Genomic DNA, 25,123 nt, shown 5'->3' with positions numbered 1-25,123 from the left:
TTAATATTTCTGTTAATGGATTCGTCCTGAGGATCTAGAGAGTGACCTACTTAACTGATGCCACGGAGATAAATCCTTCCTAAGAGCGATGTATGAAAGAAATGCATCACTGTAAGCACCACTCTGCACAGTTTATAAAATATTCGCTTGTTTATGACTGTCTAAAACACAAATGTAAATGTACAGGAGTGTAGATGAAAAACATACTGCAAACTAAACTGTAATCACGTGTACATCTGTAGGATTGAACACGTGTATTAAAACCGAAGTGTTTCGTTTTAAATATGAATAAATCATTGTCTTAGAATTCAAACAAAACAAACACAAAAATGCTACCCTGGAAAACTGCTTTGCATGCTAAATTCTGTAAATTATGCTTTAATATTACATTGGAAATTATATTTTTATTTGGCATTGTTCATTGCACAGTGTAGCATTACCCACACCATAGTTTACCTGCAACTTTTTTCTTTTTTGTTTTTCTAAGACCTAGCTAAAGCAAGCAAAAGTACATTTCAGTGTAGCATACAAAACTGTACATTGAAAAATAGTTATGGCACTTTGAAAAGATATGACAGTGAATGCTTATGAAGGTGCAGTGCCAAATACAAGTCATATCTCTGAAGATAGATATAATAACAGGACTGACAGCACACGATGGGACCCCAGCTGAGAATCCTGCACCTGACACATCTGATATGGACTGCTGCAGACAGGGCTGTCCGGGGAGCGTACCGGTCCCATTCCCACCGTGACCATGTTTTGCAGTGCAGTGCAAGAATGCAAGATTTTTCTTCTACAACTGTTGGGTCATTGTCCAGTGCCCAAAGATCAGCAGGTCACGATAAGCTACGGTGTCCTGTTCAGAGTGTTGTGGGTTACAGTCAGAGTAACCCATCTTGCTCAAAGACGGAGGGCAACAGGGAGAAGTCAAAGGGGGCAAATTTAACTCCAGTCCCACTGTAGAATTTGTTCTGAAATTCCACCCTGCAAAAAGTAAACAAGAATCTATAAATAGAAGGCAGAGAAATACAGTTTTTTTTTTTGTTATAATGTTTTGAAATATTAATTTTAAGTGTAACTGAAAATATTAATATTAGCTTAAAATTAGGGCTGCACAATAATGATTGAACAGATAAATCATGAATATTTTGCTAAATTATTGTAACTTCATTTTTTTTTCCATTTCACATGGGCACAAATCAAGAGAACATCAAAAATGCGAAATCACGAAAGCATTCCTCATATCTAACAGATTTAACATCACAGATTAAAATAAAAAATAAAAATATGTACGTATTACACGTTTATTCAAGAAGAATATCTCAAAAAGATGGTTAAACTCCAACTTACATGTTTGCCAGTGTTTTTAACTCAGTGCTTTTTCCCTAAGGTAGACAGCGCACGTACGCATGGTTGCCAGGTTGGGAAGATTAAGTAAACCACTGGGCAGAAACGTATCAATTTAGCCTCTTTTACACAGAGATAATGGAAAATACACAGATAATGTGTCCTGTGATGGATTGATTTTAGTTCAGTCACACTGCTAGTGATTTTCCGGAGTCTGTGCATGCATTAAAACACATCCCGTAAAGACAGGTGACATTAGGATGTGACAGGCAACGTGACGTAACGTTTAAGCTGTCGAACGATCTCAGCTTCAGCGCTGCTTCATTCCAGTTTACACACATATTTTTTACCTTGAACATTGATCTGCCTTCAAAACACCCGTTAAAAGGGTTGCACGATTACATCACTACGACACACCCTTTACGCCATTGGTCCTGCCTTTTGTTCATACAGGTCTCGTTCCAGCACTGATCCCTGCAATGTTACTAGGTCCCCATCCTGGGATCGTCTCCTTGATCAATCCCGGGACATATTTGCGTTCACACAGAAGGCACTCTGGGATCAATGCGCTGTGTGAAAGGGGCTTTTAAGAGCAAAACACCCATCAACCGAAAAAAGCTCTTGACATCTGGCAACCTCAACAAAGAAAGATAAAACAAACTCCAAACCAAAACAAAAAAAAAACAATCCCAAAAAAAAATATAAATATATAGCGCTCAAAAAAATCGAAAGAAGCAGGAATCGTGATCATGATTAAAATAACGATTCACTGTGCAGACCTACTTCCAATTTAATGTTAAAATATTAAAAAGGGTTCTGAGAGAAAAATAAGATAAGTCTCTTGTAGAAGATTTAATTCTCATTTCTGTTAATCAAACCTGGCTGTATCTGAGGCTGTGTGCTCACCAGTGAAGACGCAGTGCATGGAGGAAAGCGGACAGACCCTCCATGACCAGGAGGATGGAGATCGTGAGCAGAGCAAAGACACTGAACACAGGCACAAGGAAAAGCACGCCCAGTCTGGAGCTCATCCTCAGACCCAGACGCATCACCATCGCCCACAGCACCTCTGACAGCTCTGAGACACACACACACACACAACATATGCATAAACAGTCTAGAAAACAGATTCATATGCCCATGATGTAACGAAACGTGTCGTAATTTTGGTGTGTTTTTGTGTGTATAATCAGACACTCACGGGCGTGAGCGAGACTCAGGGCCCAGAGACGCAAATAGGAGGCTGTGTTGGAAATGCAGCCCAAGCAGTACTCTATGGTGTGAATTGCTTGATGCAGGAAGACGTCTCCCAAATCAAACTGCCAGTGAACGAACATGCTGTTAGTGACATTCATACAGGATAAATCTTTGTGTTTTAATGGTGACTGAATGTGAGATCGGTCAACTTCAACCTCCCGAGGCCCTCCTGAGTCACTTAGTCCCTCCTCTTCATCATGGACTACAGACGGGGACAGGTCTTCTTCACTCACTCGCCGAACTCGCTCGTAGCCCTGCACACACAGTAATATGATGTAGCGTCTTTGCGCCTCTTTAACCAGTCCATCACACATCAATGTATCCTTATATACTTTCTGTTAAACACACATGCACATACATCCTGAGACTACGTTTGTCATTTGGGTCAATCTCGCTAAAGTATGCAGGTCACATTTCACACCAAATCATTAAAAAAAACAATAAACAGTATTTTGAGTTTAAGATTTTTTCCCCCTCAATTTCTCCTTGCCATAATGTATCTGAATGCCTTATATATAGAAATTCTTCTTGTACTATCTTAGGAACTTCATTACTGAAAAACATTATTTTACATTTTAATTAGTTTAACTACATTAAACAGTTTAATAAGCATAAATGTAACACTTTTATGGTGTATAATTAATTTAAATAATTATATTTTGGTGAGGGGTATAATAACGTAAATAAGAAAATGTCTGATAATTTGTAGTTTGCTTTTTTAAAAATGTTAAATAATTCAAAAATACTTTTGAATGGATATAATAACTAATTTAATATGCAAAATGTGAAAGAATCCATTTAACAAAAGTATTGGTATTGTCATTAATAGCAGTAAAGAGATGCCATTAGACAAATTTAAATTATTAAAAATACTTTGTTTATTCAACATTTATTGAAAAATTAAATGTGTAAATATATTACCAATTTAATCAAGTTAATCAAGTGTGATTAATCATGATTAATTACATAAACTTGTGCGATCCATTTGTTAACATTAGTTAACATGAACTAACAATAAAACATTCGACTAAAGCATTTATTAACCTTAGTTAATGTTTTACATTATTAAAAAATCATGAGCTGTCTTTGTTAATATTGTTTAATGGATCCAAGCTAACATTAACAATTGCTAATTGTTAATGTCAGCTAATGGGATCTTATTATAAAATGTTAGCATTTTTAAAGTGATCTACAGCCGCAATCATTTTTCTTTTTCTGTAGTTGTTTAGTATGAACCAGTAGGACCAAACAGACCATGAATGTACAGATATCAGATACGAACACATACATACACAAGAACACAGACACACCCTGTGGACCCCCAGACTCTTCCCGCCACGGTGCAGCCAGTAGAGGTACAGAGGTTTCCCGAACAACAGCACTGGCACCGACAGCAGAGCCACCACCACGAGAAACACCTGCAGTTCCATCTGTTACAAGAGGATCAACACAAACACAGACATCAGGCAGATTGAAGGAAGTGCTCACACTAGTGTTCACACACACACACACACACACACACACACACACACACACACACACACCTGTCCACACAACACACACACACACCTGTCCAGGTAAAGTGGTGCAGTGGCACTCTCCTGCATTAGGAACATGTTGATAAAGTGGATGAGAATGCTTGGAGCCAGCTGTGAGTCTTGCACTGAGAAAGCCAGCCATTTGTAAAAGATCATGAAGACCAAGTACCCAAAGAGACAAAGTAGAAAGAGCAGCTCAGGAAGAAAGAGAAGATAGATCTTAAACTTCTGTCGGAAGTGCCTGTAAACACACAGAGAGAAAAAGAGCAGATTTTAGACAGAATGTAGAGAGTTTACAAGCAAGGAGAGCTTAAAGGGGTGGTTTCACTTTTTTAACTTAAAACTTTAACTTTAAAGGCACTAACAGTTTGGACATTGTGTGAATCAGAGGTAAAAAACTATATAAATACTGTTCAGTTTCTTGCACAGACCGATCGTTTTGTGTCTTTACACATCAATGTATCGTCACGAGCCGCAGGGTTTAATTTGGATTTGTCTGTGCTTGGTTTTTTTACTCTCATAAATTTTGACAAGCACTCCATGCATTATACTGTACTGCTGAGAGACTGCAACGGATGGAGTTAAAAATCATAATTGGTGTTCTGCTGAAGAAACAAAGTCACCTACATCTTGGATGCCCTGGGGGTAGGCAGATAAACATCAAATTTTCATTTTTGGGTGAACTATCCCTTTAAAGCTTTAATCAGGATAAAACCGTATATTAAAAGCTAACATTAGCAGTAGAATTTACAAATAACAGCATATCTAAATGTATGAGACAACAAAAAACATACCATTAAGAGCCGTGCTTGCACAGGTTCTGCGCGATCCTCTTCACTAATATTCTCTGGGTCTCATTCAGGCTCAAATTGATAAGCAATACTGACGACACCATTTTTACAATACAACTGGCATTCTGAGGCGAGGGGCGAGGCGTTTAGACGCGCACTATAGAGGAGGTTTAGCGAATCAAAACACACTGAGCCAGCTGACCAATCAGAGCCCAATACCAATAAATCATCAAAGCACTCAACAAAAAAAGGAAATAGCAGTGTAATAAAGGTGTATTATGCGAAAAATAATGATTTTTTTTTTTTAAAAAATTAAGCATTAACACGTTATACAAATATCTATTTACCCATAAACACAATCAAGCCCAGAAAAAAAAAAACAGTCAACCACCCCTTTAATGCAGAGAGTATTAGTCATGCAGAATGCTTTTATATGGAACTTTTCATGTGTAAATATCTATTTATACTGTGCAGAGTATATATATATATATAATATATAATAAATAATATAATATAATATAATATATATATATATATATATATATATAACAAAAACTGTATTCAAAATTGAATTGCATTTTAAATCCAAAGCAAACGATTAAAAGATTATATGAAAAAATAAAACGATAGGACATGTACATACAACATGTACATCACAAGAAAGAAGAGATGAGCACTAAGATTTTCTTGTAACACTATATGCACTTTTGGTATTTATTTCTTACTGTTAATCACAATTAAACTCATGATTTCTGACCTGATTTTTTAAATGTAAAATATGCTCACTCACAAGTGGTTGAAGACACTGAGCACCACCCCAAAGGTCATGTGAATGACTCCAATGATCACAGACATCTTCATCTTGTAGGAGTTGAGGAAGGTCAGGCGATTCACGGCCATGTTCCAAATCTACAGCTCAATCGAACACCACAAATTAGAGCTATATCAGTGAATTAGTCTGAGCAGTCATGTATCATTTCAGGATGTGGCTTCCACCCACAGAAATGTGCTTCATAAATCTTCAGACAGTGTGCACTCACTGGATCAATGCCCAATGGATAAGGTCCAGAGAAAACACCGGAAACGTTGGGATCCAAGGTGAGTAAAGCATTTGTTTGTAGAGTTTCATTTCTGTGTAAAAGGACGAAAACAATAGCGTACAATAATTATTGTGGGTCCTTAAATAAAATAAAAATGGAATTATAGCCGCGAGCTGAAATGACGGGCCCAAGCACTATGACGGGAAGCAATGGCATTTAAGCAGGTAACCAGAAAATGATTTTTCTCAAGGTGTTTTATTACCCCACTTCTGGCTGCCAGCTGGTGGCGCTATAACTATCAGTGCCTGGACCCTAAAAAGTGTGTTTTGTGTCTTACGTCCACTCCTGCTGTGTGAACATGGCCTTGACGCTCCAGGCTGAGCCAAAGATGTTGAGGGATTTGGAGAAACAGTCATTATAAATGAGTCCAGTGTATATGGAGAATAATCCCATCATCAGTATGATGTACCGCCCATCAAAAAAGGTCGTCCAGATCTAAACAGAAACAATCATTTAATCAGAAACAAAAAATGACATATATGGATCAGCATTAGCACAATACCTCAATGCTAAACCATGGCTAAATGCAATCAGTTTAATTCAATTTAGTTACAACTCTGACCTCATTTCCTGGTCGTCTTCGCTTGTGGTCCTTCTCAGTCAACACCATCCACAAAGCAAAGAGCGTCATGACTGAACCATGACCAAGATCTCCGAACATCACCGCAAACAGGAAGGGAAAGGTGATAATGGTATAAGGAGCTGTGAGGGAAGCAGGGAAAAATAAAAAACTAAATTCATTAACAAGCTGAAAATCATGAATATTACAACGATTTTCAACAATGATAATAATGACAAATGTTTCTTGAACAGCATATTATTATGATTTCTGAAGGATCATGTGACACTGAAGACTGGAGTAATGATGCTGAAAATTCAGCTTTACATCACAGGAATAAATTACATTTCAAACTATATACAAATAGAAACCAGTTATTTTAAATTGTAATGATATTTCACAATATCTGATTTTATTGTATTTTTAAATGGTAGAGTCTAGCTAAAGGTGAACCATATGGAACACTTTTATGGAGCCTGACAGCCTCTAGAGTCACTATGCTTTTATTGTACTGAAAAGAGCAGCATAAACATTCTTCAAAATATCTTGTTTTGTGCTCCACAGATGAAAGACTTATAGTTTTGGACCAACATGAGGGTGAGTAAATAAAGACAGAATTTTCATTTTTGGGTAAACTATTGCTTTAATTTCCAGTGTAGCTTCTCCTCAAGGTTGTAAATAATGGTTGGTGTTCTGCACTCACCCGGGCTGGCCTCCCTGTAGTCGCCCACTCCATACGCTTCCACTATACTCTGGAAGCCTGAGGTAAACTTGTTGCTCCTCAAAAGTGTCGGTGGAGTGTCACTTGTTGGGATACGGTTCACGAAGGAAGGGACGGTGGCGTCACCTTTTCTCTATTAAGAAAATTAAAGAAATACATCTCCCAAAAATTAAAATATGCTTAAAAATTCACTCACCCTCAAGCCATTCTTTTATTGGATCAGATTTGGAGAAATGTAGCATTACATCACTTCCTTACCAATGGATCCATTGCAGTGAATGGGTGCCGTCAGAATGAGAGTCCAAACAGCTGATAAAAACATCACAAGTAATCCACACCACTCCAGTCTTTCAGTTAACATCTTATAAAGTCAAAATATCAAAATATAGTCCATAATCCATATATTAATGCTTCCTCCAGTGGAAAAGTCCATCCCCTGTTGTCCTCCCACATCAAAATAGAGAACTGCTTGAAGTGTTTTCACATGCAAACTGTGCTTGATCTGTGCATATTTCTCTCCTGATTCAGACAAGACAACTTTTTCAACAAAGAAAGCTAAATTATAGAGGAATTGCATTTTGCTGGAAGCCACGGTTTGAAGTTAATAGACATTACCTGATAATCTGGAGTGGTGTGGATTACTTGTGGATTATTGTGATGTTTTTACCAGCTGTTTGGACTCTCATTCTGACGGCACCCATTCACTGCAGAGGATCCACTGGTGAACAAGTAATGCAATGCTAAATTTCTCCAAATCTGCTCTGGTGAAGAGACAAACTCACCTCTCTTGAATGGCCTGAGGGTGAGTACATTGTCAGCAGAATTTCATTTTTGGGTGAACTATTCTTTTTAAAGATGCTACAGTTACAGCACTTATCTCAAAGGCACTTTGAAACTTCTTAATTGCTTCTCATACGTCAGTAGGTTGGATCAAATCAGACTAGCGTGTAATGAGAACGATTTTACTCACTGAGCCCTCCTCCAGCGCCCGCCTCAGGTTCGCCAGGTCACTGACCGGACACCACACTTCAGCGATGAGACACTTGTTGGTGACGTCGAAGCTGCAGAGGTTAAGGATGTGATAGATGGCTTTCATCTTCTTCACTTGCAGCACCCACGAGTGCGCCGATTCAGATGCCTTATGCAAGACCTGCTTCAAGTAATCCTCAGTGCGGTGCAAAACCTGATGCGCAAACATCACTTCATTAACGTTTTAATTATGAAATAGCAGGATCAAATAATTATGCCAATCCTCCAGCATTATTTTGCAGAGGACAAACCGATAATCAAACCCATAAGGAGACTTTGAAGGCACTCAGAGAAGCAGAAGACGTACGTTTTGTAAGTCTTGGATGCGTGTCCTCAAGCTGTCCATCACATCGGCCCGTTCCTCATCTGTTTCAGGGTGAGGGTAGAGATGACAGTGGTAACTGTGAAAACCATATAACAAAATTCAATATGACAGACAGACTTAGGGACAGACCATGTTCACATATGCCATCTGCAAAATACTTTCATTTTGTTTTCAATAATGGTCAGTGGGCATATACTTCAAAAGTATGTTTTTAGTTGTTCCATAGCACCTTACAAATTGGGTCAGTGTTCATAATGCAGAAAAGATCTTGGACATATTTTTTTAAAAATCTTAAAAACAAACACATGTGCCAAGTTCTTAAAACCTGGTTTGATATGGATTTGAAAAAGTTATTATTTTTCAAGAAAAGTTTTAAATTAAATTAATTATAATTTAAATGAAAAAAGAAATTAAAACATCTAAAAATTGTCAAATAAACAGTAGATATTTTATTTTTCTTTTCTTTCTTTTTTTTTTTACACACAAATATTATTATTTATTGAAAAATAGATAAATTCTGGGGAACTGATATGATTTTTTACAACCTGAACTAACCTTGCCCCTAAAAAAAAAAGATCTGATATTCTGAGAGACTTTTGACCTGTTTTCTTCTGCATGTTGGTCGCACCACATGACTTAATGTTTTAGCAGACAAAAGTTTTTAAAATATAAACAAATCACATTTGGTATTTTTTTTCCCCTAAGAAATAATAATAATAGATTATACCAAAATACAGGCATTTTTCTTCATTATAATATCAGGAACAGTTGAATCCCCAAAAAATAAAAAAAACAAATATAAAAAAGAAAAAAATTAATATAAAATACAAAGTAGAAAATAATTAAAAGATGTATGTATGAGTTTGATTTTAATATAATGTAGAAGAAAATTAATAGATCCACCAAAGTAGGCAATGCTTAAATGTTTTAATGGCATTTTTTATAATTACTTGAATGTAATTACTAATTTAAAATTAATTGTTTAGTTGACAGACTTACCATGTTAAGAATTATGTTAAATACTATATTAATATCAAGCTAAAAATATAAAGCACCTAACAAATAGTTCAGAAAATATGCACAAACGTGAATGTGTGTGAACAGCCCCTAAAAATGTAAAATAAAAAGAATCAACATCAAGGCCTTCACTCACCAGTCACAAATTTTTTGAACCTTCTGCCCAATCTGGTCGCCCCAAAAGGAGATGAGGAACACTACGCTCTTACTGATCTCCCCCTGAAGCACATAAACACGAGACACACTCTCCATAAACAAGCTCTGAAAACATTAGCACGCTCTAGCAGCAGCAGACGGGTATGATCTAAAACTGTGAAACAAACAGAGGCATGTTCACATCATGCAGCATATTCTGTTAAACCAAACCATTTGAATATTACTACAGCCATTAAAAAGCACTTTGCTGGTGGATCTCAGCATCCTCATTTAAACACAAAGTTTGCATACCGTGTCCAGATCGGCCAAGTTCTCGTCCACTTCTGCGTAGCTGAGGATGGTGTAACCTTTACAGACACGCCAAAGCATGCGCTCAAACGCCTCCACCTTCACCCGCTGAATCAACCCTGAGATGAACCTGAAACACAAACATCACACGCACGGAAGGTCACAGCGGTCTGGATGTAGGCCGAGACACGCTCATCTGTTTAAAAGATGTCTTTGTGACTCACCCGAGTTTGGCGCCCAGTCTCTGCATGCTGGTGCAGCCTGTCACTGATTCAGTCTCCAGAGACGGGAACTCCTCATACTGAGGGCCCAGGGCTTCATGCTAAACACAGACACATCCACATTCACATAATCAGTGATTTCACAAATATCTGAGAGCTGCAGATTGCAATCATCAAACAGAGGGTTTATTTTAACAATAATATAATAAGATAAATCTAATAATCAGCCAAAATTTGGCCATTTTAAATTATTAGCATTGGCTGATAAATGTGTCCGTTTGGCTGATTAAAAGAATGAATGATTGTGTTCATCCAAAATATAACAAGTTATGTCAACAGATAATATATATAATTTAAAAAAACATATATATTCCTAAATATATAAATTAAAATAAAAAACAATAAAGTTTATAGGAAAAATAAAATAAAGAAAAATAAAATTTATTTTTATTACGTTTTTATTATATATATATGGTTAAACTTGTTTGTTTTTAAATTGCATTTTATATATATATATACATACATATTTTTAGCTTATATATATATATGTTAATTAAAAAGTTCTACATAACATCTTTTAATGTCAGCAAATTTTGTTAAAATCTTTTGTTTTCAAATGTATTACATTACATTTTAGTGAATTCTACACAATTTATGTTATTTAAATAATAATTAAAAAGTTCTACATTTCAGCTTTATACATCTATTTGCTTTTAAACTGTTTTATGTCAAATATATATATATATATTATATACACACACACACACACACACACATTTTTTTTTAGAATTTCAGCAATTTTTGACCATATCAATTGCCATCAATAAATTTAATGTATGATATATCTGGCATGCAACTTTAAAGATAATAGAACTGGTCAACATTACATTATTAAAAAAGAGAAAGCCAACTGTGGTAAGTAAGACAAATATATGATTGGATCCAAGCTGATCTGGTTCCAGAAAATTTGGCTTGTATGTTTCTTCATCATAAGCACCATAAATGTCACGTGACAGTCCCAGAGTAGCAAAAGATTTGGTGTGTTTGCTCACAGTACTCTCACAATTACAGTAGTTTAAGTCGCTATACATCATGTCACATTAATGCTGGTGAATGGAGACTCACTCTGGAGCGGCTGTGCATGAACGTGTGTGTGATTCTCAGCATGTGTGTGTACTCCATCAGTTCCAGCTGGTTCCGCTGGAGCTTCTCTTTATTCCTGGCCACCTCGCTGAGCTCCACCTCCAGCCTCTGCAGTTGCTCCTGACAACAGCCAATGGCCTTCCATCAGTGATGTTAAAATCACACTTTTACGACACACACCAGTCAACAAAACTCAGCACATTACCCAAAACAGCACGTAACACATTAAAATGGCCACCCAAAACAACAATTAACACACTAAAATAAAAAAACGCTTTCACCACCAAAAAGCAAAGCCACACATGATGAATTCACCATGCATAATCAATTCCCCCATTCACAGAACGCTTTCTCTCCCACATTATACACAATCAGTCACTCTAGGCATCTTGACACGGTCAATTACCAGCACTGGGTCTTGACGCTGAGAACTGGAGCTCTCATATACAATCAATTACCACAAACCACTGAGCACATGGCCATAAAGACAAAATATATACACTGTAATTGACTAAAACTGCATGGGAAGGACTTTTCTTTTCCTTTAGTGGTCTATAACCTTCAATGCCCTTTGCACACAAACATCTGTTATATGATGTACAGTAATACTTGCTGCAATTTTCCAAGGAGCATCACATTAAAGAAACACTCACAATAAAAAGGTCTGAAATGTGTGCTACATTTGCACCCACAATAAAAAGTGCTTTGTATATTGTCAATAGTGTAGCGATGTAAGAAACACAACTCAGACAGAAGTCACTTTCAAGCTAAATTAAACATGAAATTGTTGAGATTCCTCCTACTGAAATTATTTAATTTCATCCACGAAATTACATAAAGCAACACTAAGTAGTACTCTGCTGCTCTACACTTACTGTTGTTCTGCAAACTTTCAGCAAAATTTTGTAGGCAGAAAAGATACATTGTCAATTGACCCTTCACAAAGACCCGAAACCCTTTGTAACTTTTGACAAGCCATTGCACTCACACCACACATCATGTTCTCACACAGTAAAAAATACATCGCGGAGAAAAGAGGAAACTGGCAACACATTGTCAGACAAAATATATTTTTTTTTCAAGAAATTCAAACAATAGATGGCGGTTTTGTCTCTTTAATGTGTCGTAACAGATCGCTGAAGCACCTCAGTTCAAGCAGAACGTGAACCGATCATCTATTCTTCTGTACTAGTTATAGCACAAAATAAACATGAATGAACATCAAAAGGTGTCGTTTCAACCAAGAAAACAGGTCAATACACACCATTTTTCAAGTTTGTTGGACAAAATGGCAGATTTGACATTATGATTGGTCAGATCGCCTGTCAATCAAACACCTTGTGAAGGGTCAACTGTCAGTAGTGTAGTGATGTATGAAGCACAACTCAACTAGAAGTCACGTTCAAGCCAAATTGAACCTCTGAAAACTGTGTGGGGAAATTGCCCGGATTTCTATTGAATGAAAGTGAAATTCGTGACATTTGGCAAGTATGGTAACCCATACTCGGAATTGGTGCTCTGCATTTAACCCATCCAAGTGCACACACACACCAGTGAGAAATGATGAACACCGTGAACACACACCCGGAGCAGTGGGCAGCTATATATCCAGCGCCCGGGGAGCAACTGGGGGTTCAGTGCCTTGCTCAAGGGCACTTCAGCCATGGGTATTGAGGGTGGAAGAGAGCGCTGTTCATTCACTCCCTCCCACCTACAACTCCTGCCAGCACCGAGACTCGAACCTGCGATGGATTTCTTCCACAAAATTCCACAGAGTAATCGTAAACAGTACTCTGCTGCTCTAAAATTACTCTTGTATTGAATGAATGGATTTCTTCCACAAAATTCCACAGAGTAATCGTAAACAGTACTCTGCTGCTCTACATTTACTCTTGTTGTTGCAGAAAAGGCCCACTGGTAATTGTCAATAGTGTAGCGATGCATGCAAATCACTTTCCCAGACGTTTACATTAACTGTTCCCTCCTGGTGGAACGACCTGTCCAACTCAATCCCAGCAGTCCTTAGACATCTTCAAGAAGAGGCTAAAAACACACCTCTTCCATCTATTTTGACCCTCTAACTCTAGCACCCTCTATTGTAAATCTATTTTATCTATTTGTTTTATTTTTTATAAAAAAAGGCTCTCTAACACTTGCAATATGTTTTCCAACTGCTTGTTTTCTTTACAAAAGGCCTCTAACACTAGCTTTCTCTATTCTATCTACTTTTCATTTTATTATAAAAAAGACCCTCTAACACTAGCGTTCCCTAACAAAACCACTGATGTCACATGGACTATTTTTAAGATGTCCTTACTACCTTTGAATGTGGTAATATCATTGCTGTCTGTGGGAGGGTCAGAGAGCTCTTGGATTTCATCAAAAATATCTTAATTTGTGTTCTGAAGATGAACCAAGGTCTCACGGGTTTGAAACGACATGAGAATTAATAACAAAATACAAAATTTAATTTTTGTATAAACTAAACCTTTAATCAAGATAAAACACAAAACACACCAAATACAGAAACTATAAAAACTATGTTTTCCTTACTGCTTACTAAAGCAGCCAAAATCAGTACATCTCAGCACCTACCATGATTTCTAAGACATTTTTGGGTGCAGGAGCAACAGGAGGGAGTTCAGCCTCTGGCACTGCTAGATTAGCCTTCCTGATCTCCCTCAGCAGATACCCTACAGGTGATGGAAACACAGAAATGGTGTTTTAAACACTGATTCAAGAGCACACAGAAACATAACAGTGAGAGAAGCATAACAATGCAATCACATCAAAAAAGCTAAATTCAGATGTCTAAAGTCTATTCTAATGTACAAAAACAGTCTGTTCTGTGCTTGTTTCTTATTTTACTCCAGCAAAACTGCATTATAATTATACCATTTTTGATCTTTTGATGCAAACTTAGTCGTCTGTGTAACATACCTCTAAGGCTAAGATGGAAACGTGTCGCAAAATGAAGAACAGTAATTGTAAAGCTGAAAGATCCTCAGCAGGAGAGGTTTAGGCTTGACCTAAAATGTAGTGAATGTTCAATAAAGATCTCTTACCCAGAATCCTCTCCATCTCCTCGCATCTCTTGATCTCACTGACGAAGCGGTCTCAAGGCTGATCTCACTGACGATTAGCGGCTTGATTTTTCAATTTAACTTAAGGAGCTGACGCTGGGGTTGAGCTGGAACAGGTCATCAGATTATGACTTGTATGTTTGACACGACAACATATTACAATCTAGAGACTACAAGACAAGGCTGTGGGCAATACATTAATCAGAAGATATTAGCAGTTTGAACTTGATTTTTCAATTTTTTGAAAAGATCAGCCCCATTCAGATATTAGACAAGATTAGCTAAGTTGTTCACCATATACATTTTGGAATGTTCCTCACATAAAGATAATTTTTTGTTGTTTTTTTTACATTTATTTATCTATACATCATAGCCAATCCATCACTTGCAGTGTTTGTGACATTAACAGACCCGTATCTATTTTTGGAGCAAAATGTATTTTCAATGCTTCATTACTTTGATGATGTTTTTATTACCTTTCTGGACGTGGATTACATTATAGCCACAATCTTACGGGTCATTCAGAATAAAAAATAAATTTTTGGTACGAAGAAATACTATCAACATTGAAAAAAAACTTAACGAGTTTGGAACAACATAAAGATGAGAAAAAAATAAATTTTTGGTACGAAGAAATACTATCAACATTGACTCTTTAGGTTAAAATTCATACAAATGCATAAGGGAAAGTGTATATCTTAGGACCAGTGTTATTTTTGTATTATTTATATAGTATTATTAGCATTTATTAATAATTTTATTAGCTTTTTTTTATATATTACATTTTCCAATTTTAGTTTAAGTTTTACTAATTTTGCTGTGTGCCTTTTACTTTTTTCAGTATTTCTAAATAATATTGGTTTATATTTATTTAAGTTTTAGTGTAGGCAATTTTAGCACTTGAACGTAAATTCTTTTTTTCCATTATTTCAGCGAGTTGCCAGTGCAACATTCCTAATTTTCATTAACGTTTTTCAACTTTTATTTATATTTTATTTTATTCTAGCTTCACTTCAGCTGATAATGATTTGTAATAGTTTGTCTAACAATAACAACAAAGCTTAGGACCTGTGACTGGTCAACATTTTGTGTTCATTTTTAAATGTAAAAAATATATAAGCTGCACGCATAATAAAAAAATTAATTTATAGAAAACTGTCAAAATTGTTTTGTCAGCTGCCCTTAGGCTACTGATGCCAACCTAAACAGTAGATCACACACATATGTGACCAACACATGCATAGCCCATGAAGTTGTTAATGAGTGTCAAACAACCTCAGGGTGAATAGAAAACACAGGCTTTTAAACAGACTTGCTCTATTTTTTAAGCAAGCAATTGATCCAGCTCAGCGTTAAGCAGGACATTAACCTGGCTGACATACATCAGCCTCCCTATGTGACCAGGCCAAAGTGTGCACACTAAACAAGAGATTCAGCATGCATTTAATTAAATCCGTTTCACACCTATAAGCGACACGCAGCAGACAAACATGGCTTGCCAGGTAATGCCGATGATGACTTAGGCTCAATCTACTTCAGTCTGTCTGTTCTGAGAATTCAGGCCGCTGCTCAGAATCCACCTAGACAGCATTTTTGGTGCATCAGGTGCACGCAGCATCGACTCGGAACGCGCCTATGATTCCCTAGAAATGCTGTCTAGCTAGGCAGCTCACTAGGATTTGATACACACCCGCTGAGTTCAAACTTACATCTCGAAATTCGACCAGCCCCATCTCTCCGAGTTCGCTGATGCAGTCGTACGCAGAGCCGGACTGCAGGAACAGCTGCGCCAAACACATCTCCTCACTCCGAAAGCCCATCTCCTCTCTCGGCCACCTGGATCACTCAATCCGCCTCTGGCCTTGCGATTCACCTCAATACAGCACGACCAACCTGCCGCGAGCGTCAAGTGTTCAGCACAAAAATTACACCTCAATGCATTTTCATTTGATCATGAGTTTGTAAGCGCGCATTCTGAATTATTGAAGATCTTATGTCTGATTGAGCCGGGATGAGATTAAACTGTACCCAAAACCACTAACCTATAAATGCTATTTTTAGCAACCTAGTGAGTATTCTCATGCATAATCATGCAGATTATGCACAGACTACAAATTAAGATGCAGAGGTAATAGTCACAGTGTCTTACCTTGCTGGCAGGACAATAATAATCGATAGGCGTCTGTACCTTTAATTGCCGTCTTGTCATTGAAACGACAGAAATAACGTCAAGAGATTAAAGGCGACTGAAGGGATGTTGCCAAACAAACAGCTGAACGCTATGCAGTCTTAAATACATACGTATAAAAAGAAGGCTTGGTGTTTAAATAGATCGCATAATAAAAAGATCACTCCCGTAAAGCACAAACCCTGCCGGTGTACAGCTCGCTCCCGTGGGTTGCCAGGTACTTTGTTAGCAAATCCCCCTTTCTTCTACTTAGCATGTTTAAAACTTACAAAGACATTTTTGAAAAATTGTTTTAAAAAATAGAAACATAGCATGAATATATATATATATATATATATATATATATATATATATATATATATATATATATTAGTATATGATTATGTGCATTTATGTAAGACTACTGACAATTTAGCAAAATAAAACATTCACAACTTCACCTTCACCAGTTCTGCAATTAGACTCCTTGCCCACGGAGTGATTTAAAAACTAAATAAATATAAAGAAATTAATATAAATTAAATAAACATAAAATATAAACGAAAAATTTGTGTATTTAACACCTTATTTCATTATACTTTTATTAATGTCAGCATTTCATGATGTATTTAATAATTTCATAGTGTTTTTATTCATTTTATTTAGTGTTAAATAACTCCAACTTCCATTAACTGACACTATATTTAATAAAATTATAATGACTTCCTTATTAAATTTTAAATAACAAGAACAGCTATTCTACAAATCCATAACAAACCCATGTCTTGCAAATATTTTATCTGCTTGAAGGTCCACTCAAAAGGTCATTTTTGTATATGTTGCACTGGCTGTCTTAAAAATCAGTAATAAATAAATAAATAAACAAATAAAGACTCATTTAAAATGCTATTAGAGTTGATTACAAAAATGATAAAAACATGTCATAAATTCTAAATGTCTTTGTTGCTTACTAAACAAGTTTGTATGGTTAGCGTTTTTCTGCAATCTGGCAACCACATCATCATTTAATATATTCTGTGCCATATTCTTCTAGACCAGAGGCAGGCCATCTGCCTGTCCTTTGTTTAAATGCCTAAAAATTAAAATATTTACAGGCCAAAACAAGACTTCAATACCAACTCTTAGTTAAATATAATGTTTTCAGCAGAAAAAGTTATAGCAGATACAATGAGAGTGTAATGGTCCTGATGTGACAGTGACGTCATATAACCCACTAGCCCCCACCTCATTGTATATTTATGCTAGTACCTTTATAAAGTGCACCACAAATTGACTTACTTTCTTAGGTTCCAGGTAAATGTCCTTCTCAAAGCAAACGCAGATATTCAGAAAAGGCCAAACTGTCATGAAAAAGTGCATCCAAAAGTAGTTTCTTTATGCAATATATGGAAAATGCCTGACAGAATTGATGAATGTGGCCCAGCCCTAATCACTTCACATCACTTAATAAGAATACAAAAACATAATAATAGAAATAATATATTATAATGGTGCATAAATTCACCATGTTTACAATGTAGAAATAGAGACATTAGCAGTAAACAGAAATACTAGTAGAAATAGAACATAATCAGCTGTCTGATCATTGTTATATGCAATATGTTGATAATACTAAGTATAAAAGTTAAAACAAAAAGCGAGCAAATCCTCTTATTTATGTAGGGCCGACTGCGACTACAGCAAAGAAAATGTCAGAGCAGTGGTGCTGATATCAGGTAAATTTGGATACGAATACCCCACCAAATAAATAAAAAAAAAACATTCAAATTTTATAAATCTCAACTTGTTTAATAATGTACCAAATGAGAGGATAACCTGTATAGTTTACAGTTTCCTTAAAAAACTGGTATGTATCTGAAATACTAAATAAATAATAGAAGTAAACTTCTGATTATCATAGGAACCAGCCGTTATTGGCACTTAATGGTAAGTTAACCAAAGGGTTCATCAGAAAATCTTAGATATCTGATGCTCAGATCAGTGAGGTCCAGGTCATCGGAGGGTTTGTGCGAGTCTGTTGAGCTCCTGTGAGAGGCCAGTGACTGTGTCGAGGATCTTCTGTCTATCAGACTCCTGCAGACGGCCTCCACAGCGCTGGACAAACTTGTCTGGGTGCCAGAGGGCCTGCTGGCGACGGAGCAGCTTCCGAAAAACAGTCGAATCAGATCGATCCGCACCATGCAACATAACGCCCACCATTTCCTCCAGCGAGCCGCGGGGAGCGGGCCAAGGGATGTCGTCGTATCCCAGCAGTCCTTCAGGAGCTTTGCTGGAGGAGCTGTGAAACGTGGCGGCACAGCGCTCCTCATAGCGCCTCTTCCTCCCCAGCCGCGTCTCCTCCTCCTTACGAGCCGCACGCTGCAGGTACTCCTCATGCTCCCGCTCCAGCCTGGCTCTCAGCTCCCTGCGACTCCTCTCATCCTCCTCCGGCTCCTTCCGCCGCTTCGACCTCTTCTGACCGGCTTCCCTCTGTTCTTTGGCCCGTTGCTTGGCAAAATACTCCCGTCTGATCTGATCCGCCCAGTCTCCGAAGTCTACCTCGTCTTTATCATCCCATAAGAAGTCATCTGGAGCAAACAGGACATATTCATACAATATACTGTAGCCTCAGCTTTGAGAGGACCAGTCCATTCACTGACTCTCTGATGCATATTGCTCACTTTATTGATCTGGCAAGCTTGAATCTGATTGGCTGGCTTTGCACAGCCTGCTGCATTCAAGGGTCTGAATACATAATGGTCAATGGCACTCATTTAAAATAATGATAATAATAATAAAAATTAAAAAGTAATTAACTTAAATATTTAAAATTTTTGCTAATTATAATTTAGATAATTTAGTATTGTACAAAAATACAATAAAAATGTAATTTATACAAACATTGACTTAAATACGCCTCGTCTATGATGAGCACGTTTAAAAAAAAAATTTTTAATTTCTGTATTAAATTATATCTTATAGATTGTAATATAATATATTTTATGTAGCGAGTTATACATAATCTAATATATCTTGGAGGCCATGAAATCAAAATTATCAGGGTGAAAAAGTATAAAGGGAAAAAAAAAGAAATAATTTTAGTACTTTGGCAAAATTGTTTATTAGTATTTCTTTTAAAAATAATCATTAAAACTGCTTCACTGCTTATTAATATTTTAAAGTCTTCTTTCCACAAAATTGAAGTCAAGTGGTGCAACCAACATGTCACTCAAAAAAGTGATATAGAGAGGACCACTGTAGACCCTAATAATAATAATTCATAATATTTAAGAAAAGTGTTCTAATTATTTTTCATATATCAATAAAAATAAAAAACCTAAAGGATTAAGATCATGTACACTCATGTATTCAAGGTCTAAAGAAAATACGTATTTTATATTTGGTTACACCACATGACATTTTTAGAAATCAAAGCTTTTATTTAAAAAATAATTGAAGTTTTTTTTTTTTTTAAACCAACACGAATACACAGAGTACATTTCTAAAAACTTGAAATAATAAATAATCTCAATTTTCTTTAACTGATCCATCTATGTATTATTTTACAATAAACTCTATTCCGTGGAATAACCAGCTATTACAAAAATACAATAATAATAGTGCAGGATGTTCAAGCTTACCATCATACTGTCCGAATGTCTCAAAGAACTCATCCTGACATTCTCCCAGCAGCTTCTCTCTCCACTGTTTCTCGGGATCAACATGTGAGGATTCAGTCTTGATGTTCCCCTGTTTCAGTTAAATTAACATGAAAGATATTATTAACTTCAAGATGCATGACTAAAAATGACAGCAGCATTGTTTAAACCTGTACTTAATATAATAACACGCAATAAGAGTCTGTATTTTCCCAGCACCTGCTCGGGCTTCATCCACTGGAGCAGGTCACGAGGAGTCACTCCTGCTTTATTAGAAACATCCATGGCTTCTGGACAGTTTTTTTGTAAGGGCACCACCAGGTCATCATAAGCTGTGATGAATAAGGTGAACAGCATTAAAACTGTTAAAAAGTTTAATCAGGGGAAGAGTTTGATGACATTACACGGTCTCGTACCTCTTTTGCCATGTTTGAGGGCTCCCTTTGAGGCCAGGTGTAGCGGTGTCTCTCCATTTCTGTCGGGTTGAAGGGGGTCTGCTCCATGTTTCAGCAGCAGTCTGAGAACTGCATCATCCCCGTGTGAACATGCAATGTGTAGGGGGCTTCTGTGCTTCTTCCCCTGCGTGAAATTCAGCTCCAGATCCTTGTGTTTACGAAGGAAAGACTTTAACTTCATCAGACTCCCCTCCTCCACGTAGCGCAAGACTCTCCTCTGCTTTCTTTTCGCCATCGGGACTCATTAGATCACATGCAGATGTTAAATTCTAGATAACATTATGTATAGATTTTTTAAGACCCCATTTGTTCATGAGAAGTCCTTTCAAACGTTTTAAACACGGTCATAAACAAACGTTACACGACTTCGCTGCAGTACGTCTGCAAAATAATTCCGGAGGAACCCACTCCAACAGTTCCGGAGTTGAGGTGCAGGTTTAAAGTGGACCTGCAGGTGTCGCTGTTTGCCGACAAATCTCAGTCCTATATTTTCACCGCTTAAAATAGCTCGAATTAATTTACAGTTCATTTGATTTGATAGTCTTTTTTTTATTTTCTTTACAATCTACTGTTTAAATTTTATAGTTTGTATCTCTCAAACAAAGTACAAAATATGTTGGCATTTACTTGAAGTAGGCTCCTTAGTTACTTAAGTAAAGATTTTGATTGTGTTTGGATTTTTTTTTTATATATATTATGTGTAACAGTAAATAAGCAACAAATGTTTGAGAGTAGGCTTTGTTTGTTGTTACCTGACAAATATTGAACATTTATTCAGCACAGCTGTCCACAGTGAAACCCTATAATAAATGTGCTTTAATAAAATAAATTTTAATAATTGTGAAAATCTTTTATTTTGACTCTTCTCACCAACGGTCTTGATCTAGTCCATTAAAATTCTGTTTGTTAGAGTTGATTTGGTGAAATTAAATCCTGTTTTTCCATCTAAAAGCAGTTTAGATTAGATTTTATTTTGCACCAACAAAAATGTACAGTGAAAACAAAATATTAACTGTGGAAACATGTAAATTAACTGGTTTATTAAAGTCAAAATACAGCTTTATTAAATAAACCAAGAAATGTGGAAGTGTCTTATATTTTGGGTTGCTGTAGAAATACTTTCTGAACTTTAACTGGACCACCACTCCAAATAAAATACAAAATCACTTGATCTAATGTCTTAAAGAACGATTTTGGCAGAAATATTGTAGTATCTTAAAACAGAATAAGAATAATTATGTTTATTTTTATGGCAATAATTTTGGAGGGAGTGTTGTCCATTTAGCAAGTTTATGTTTTGTTTTCTCCAAAACTTATGATATGACACATGATATGATTAGTTTAAATGATAAAATTGACGGTAAATAACACATTGGAAAACCCTTAGCTTAAAAATAACTGAAGCCTCCAAAATTAATAAAAACATGAGGAAGATTATGGTAAATAACACATAATTTGCACAATGTGATTAGTATGAAAAGAGATCGCAAGAGGCTCCATAGCTAGTGTAAACAGAGGTGGGGCATCTCTGTCTAGTACCACGGTAAACAGGAAGTCAGGATTAATGCTGTTGTTTTTACAGACTCCGCAAGATATAAACGTTTGCTTGAAAAAAAATGACAAAAAACCCACTTTTTAAAAAAAATACTTTAAAATACAGAATAAAAAGTCCCCTCTAAAAATAATCATAAGAATTCTCTCCATGAATGAATAAAACAAGTCAAATAATTTCAATCAGCCTTCTAAGGCTGAAAAAGCCCATGTTTTTTACAAAGTCAGTTTGGATGAATGATATCCTTTCTAACCTTACAGAAAGAACTTTATTTAGAATTGCCAAAACCTACTTAATCATTCACGTGTCTGCATTTAAACACTCCAAGAATGGCCCTATTCACTATAACTGTAAGTGCCTCACCATCAATGTTGGGCAGTAACGCATTACTTAGTAACGCGTTAATGTAAATTGATTACTTTTTTAGTAACGGAGTAATCTAACGCGTATCAATTTTCAAAATAGTAATTAGAATACAAACAAACCAATCTCTACTTTACTTCCATGCCAACATTACATACCAGAAAGAATTCATTTCTACCCAATATATAGAATAAAGAAAGTAATCCAAGCCAATCAGTGCTGTGCTGAAATTTGCGTGCTCAAGGATTCTCTCATTATAACACAGAAATTGTAGACATTATGAAATATTCATATATATTCACTCACCATATATTTATTGTGTTATAACAGAGATTTGTGAGATTGCGATGAACTGAGATGTTTTTTAGAGGTTATAGATTTTGCTGGCATTCTGCCAAACCACGTACGCAGCAGCCGCTTGATTTAGTTAAAAATAACTAAATCAGTGTTCTGTGAACGTTGATGCATTAACAACAAATATTTATTGGAAGCGTGTATGCTGGGATTTCATAAATTTCATGGTGAAAAACGTGATTACTTTTAAAAGGAGTAATCAGTAATCAGTAATTTGATCAAACACCCATAACAACAAACACAAAAACACACACCATAAACAAAAAAACACAGTGCAGTCTTCAAAAAAAAACCTTAGTTGCTGAATACATAATATCAATTAAATTACTAGTAACCATTGTCTTATCAAAAAATTAATCCTAATCAAAAAAAAAAAAATATAAGCTAAGAAATAAATATAATCTTAAAAATTTTGGTACTCTTAGAAAGTTTGTGGTTGGTGTATTTCAGGTGATGTGTGAAGGGGTTTTAGGACTTGAAAATAAGTATTTTCTCTAATAAATGCTTTATTTATTTATTTATTATTATTATTATTATTATTATTATATTTTTTGAATGGTTATACAATTGTGGTGGATAGTAGATTATAAACTATAATCAGAATGATTTTTAAATTACATTTTATCGCTATCATTTTGCTTATCCAGGAAGCATTTTTATTGATTTATTTTTTTGACTACAAAACATTCTCAGTCCAGCCAGTGTTTGAAATGCAGACTGGCAGGGTTAGGTCAACTGCCTGAAATATGTTAAAACAAAACAAAACGGCATGCATTTAACATTCCTAGACACACCAGGTTATCATCCACACCCATCCTTCTTCATTCTTCATGATTGTTGTATCAACAGACCTTGGTTTCACTGATAAACATAAAAAAATCTGTTTTCCAGGAAATGTAACTGAACATTGAATTAAAATGTGCATGATATACTGTATACAGAATTGCATTTGTTTGATAAAACATACCATATTACTAAGAAATGTATATAGACTTTAAGTTTAAATGTAAATTTAATATACTTGTTCATGCAGAATGTACCAACATTACCACCATAACCTTTCATTTACCTGACAGTGAAGAAGAGGAACTCACCTAAAATGATTGTGATTTTAAAAGCAAAAGACTGTAAAAGTGCGACGGCAAAAAGCCATTTTCTGCTAAAAAGTAAATTCCTTACAATATATGCTAAATAACTGTAATTACTGATTATAATGACTTATACTGTCTTTTTATGCATTGCGTTTGCATCGCGCCGTGTAAACATAAAACCATGTCTGCATTTGTGATACTACTCAAAACTCGTGTTAGAACCACCATACTGCCAAATCCAACAAATATTAAAATCACCAACAGAAAATCATTCAAAAATAAAACGTACATAACACAAAATAATGCTCACCACTATCCCACAAAACACAAATAATGCTGTCTTCTCTCCCAGGAAACAGTCCTTGTCTTCTGTAAAATGTGCTGCACACATTTCAATATTTGGTTTGAACTGTTCTGGAACAGTGTTGTAAATACTTAATACTTAATTTAAACTTAACCACTGATTTCTAGTTGTGTCCTCCTTTGGAAGACCAAACAAAGTAGTTTCGCTTTCACAATGAAACACACAACGTCTCCACGTCACAGCGGCGGCAGCAACAATACTACAGCAAGAATAAAAGTTACGCCTTCTTTCTTTGTGTTAACATTTGGGCGGTGTTATGCAAATCTTCCCACACAGTGACGTAGAGCTGTGGAGGCGTGTTTAAACGAGGCGTTTTAGGAGGGTGTGGACGAGTCTTAACTTTTATAAAGAATATCTCTTTGGGTTTGAGACTTTAATCTTCTGCAACTTAAGGGATCTTATCTATTCACAAACAGCTTGTAACACTCCAAAGAGAAAGGAAATCTTGAAATCGCATCATAGGACCCCTTTAAGGATGGCGTCAATATTACTATATCAGTTTGAGCCAGTTTCAGACCCTGAGATCCATTGCACACACAG

The 25,123-nt window shown here is 36.0% G+C and overlaps 2 protein-coding genes across 2 annotated transcripts; both read right to left on the bottom strand.

The window, feature by feature from the left end:
• Positions 1 to 119: 119 nt before the first annotated feature.
• Positions 120 to 16,981, bottom strand: LOC109061554 (V-type proton ATPase 116 kDa subunit a2-like). The gene is made up of 22 exons (XM_042732308.1): positions 16,728 to 16,981; positions 16,288 to 16,471; positions 14,661 to 14,685; positions 14,561 to 14,611; positions 14,091 to 14,188; positions 11,478 to 11,615; positions 10,356 to 10,453; positions 10,135 to 10,261; positions 9,824 to 9,906; positions 8,653 to 8,746; positions 8,287 to 8,499; positions 7,299 to 7,449; positions 6,599 to 6,738; positions 6,314 to 6,471; positions 5,977 to 6,067; positions 5,727 to 5,845; positions 4,152 to 4,386; positions 3,900 to 4,037; positions 2,763 to 2,861; positions 2,552 to 2,669; positions 2,257 to 2,428; positions 120 to 987 (listed from the first exon to the last, which is right to left on the bottom strand). The coding sequence occupies exons 2-22, from the start codon at positions 16,396 to 16,398 to the stop codon at positions 885 to 887; spliced, it is 2,562 nt and encodes an 853-aa protein (XP_042588242.1). The 5' UTR covers positions 16,399 to 16,471; positions 16,728 to 16,981; the 3' UTR covers positions 120 to 884.
• A 1,571-nt stretch (positions 16,982 to 18,552) lies between these two features.
• On the bottom strand, positions 18,553 to 21,279 carry nfkbil1 (nuclear factor of kappa light polypeptide gene enhancer in B-cells inhibitor-like 1). Its single transcript, XM_042732304.1, has 4 exons — positions 20,821 to 21,279; positions 20,624 to 20,736; positions 20,387 to 20,495; positions 18,553 to 19,333 (listed from the first exon to the last, which is right to left on the bottom strand). The coding sequence occupies exons 1-4, from the start codon at positions 21,092 to 21,094 to the stop codon at positions 18,759 to 18,761; spliced, it is 1,071 nt and encodes a 356-aa protein (XP_042588238.1). The 5' UTR covers positions 21,095 to 21,279; the 3' UTR covers positions 18,553 to 18,758.
• Between the last annotated feature and the right edge of the window lie 3,844 nt (positions 21,280 to 25,123).

This window comes from Cyprinus carpio, chromosome B10 (assembly GCF_018340385.1).
Source record: "Cyprinus carpio isolate SPL01 chromosome B10, ASM1834038v1, whole genome shotgun sequence".
NCBI classification, from domain to species: Eukaryota; Metazoa; Chordata; class Actinopteri; order Cypriniformes; family Cyprinidae; genus Cyprinus; species Cyprinus carpio.
Note: the sequence above shows the minus strand (reverse complement) of the source record. Positions and strands in the feature narration are given on the sequence as shown.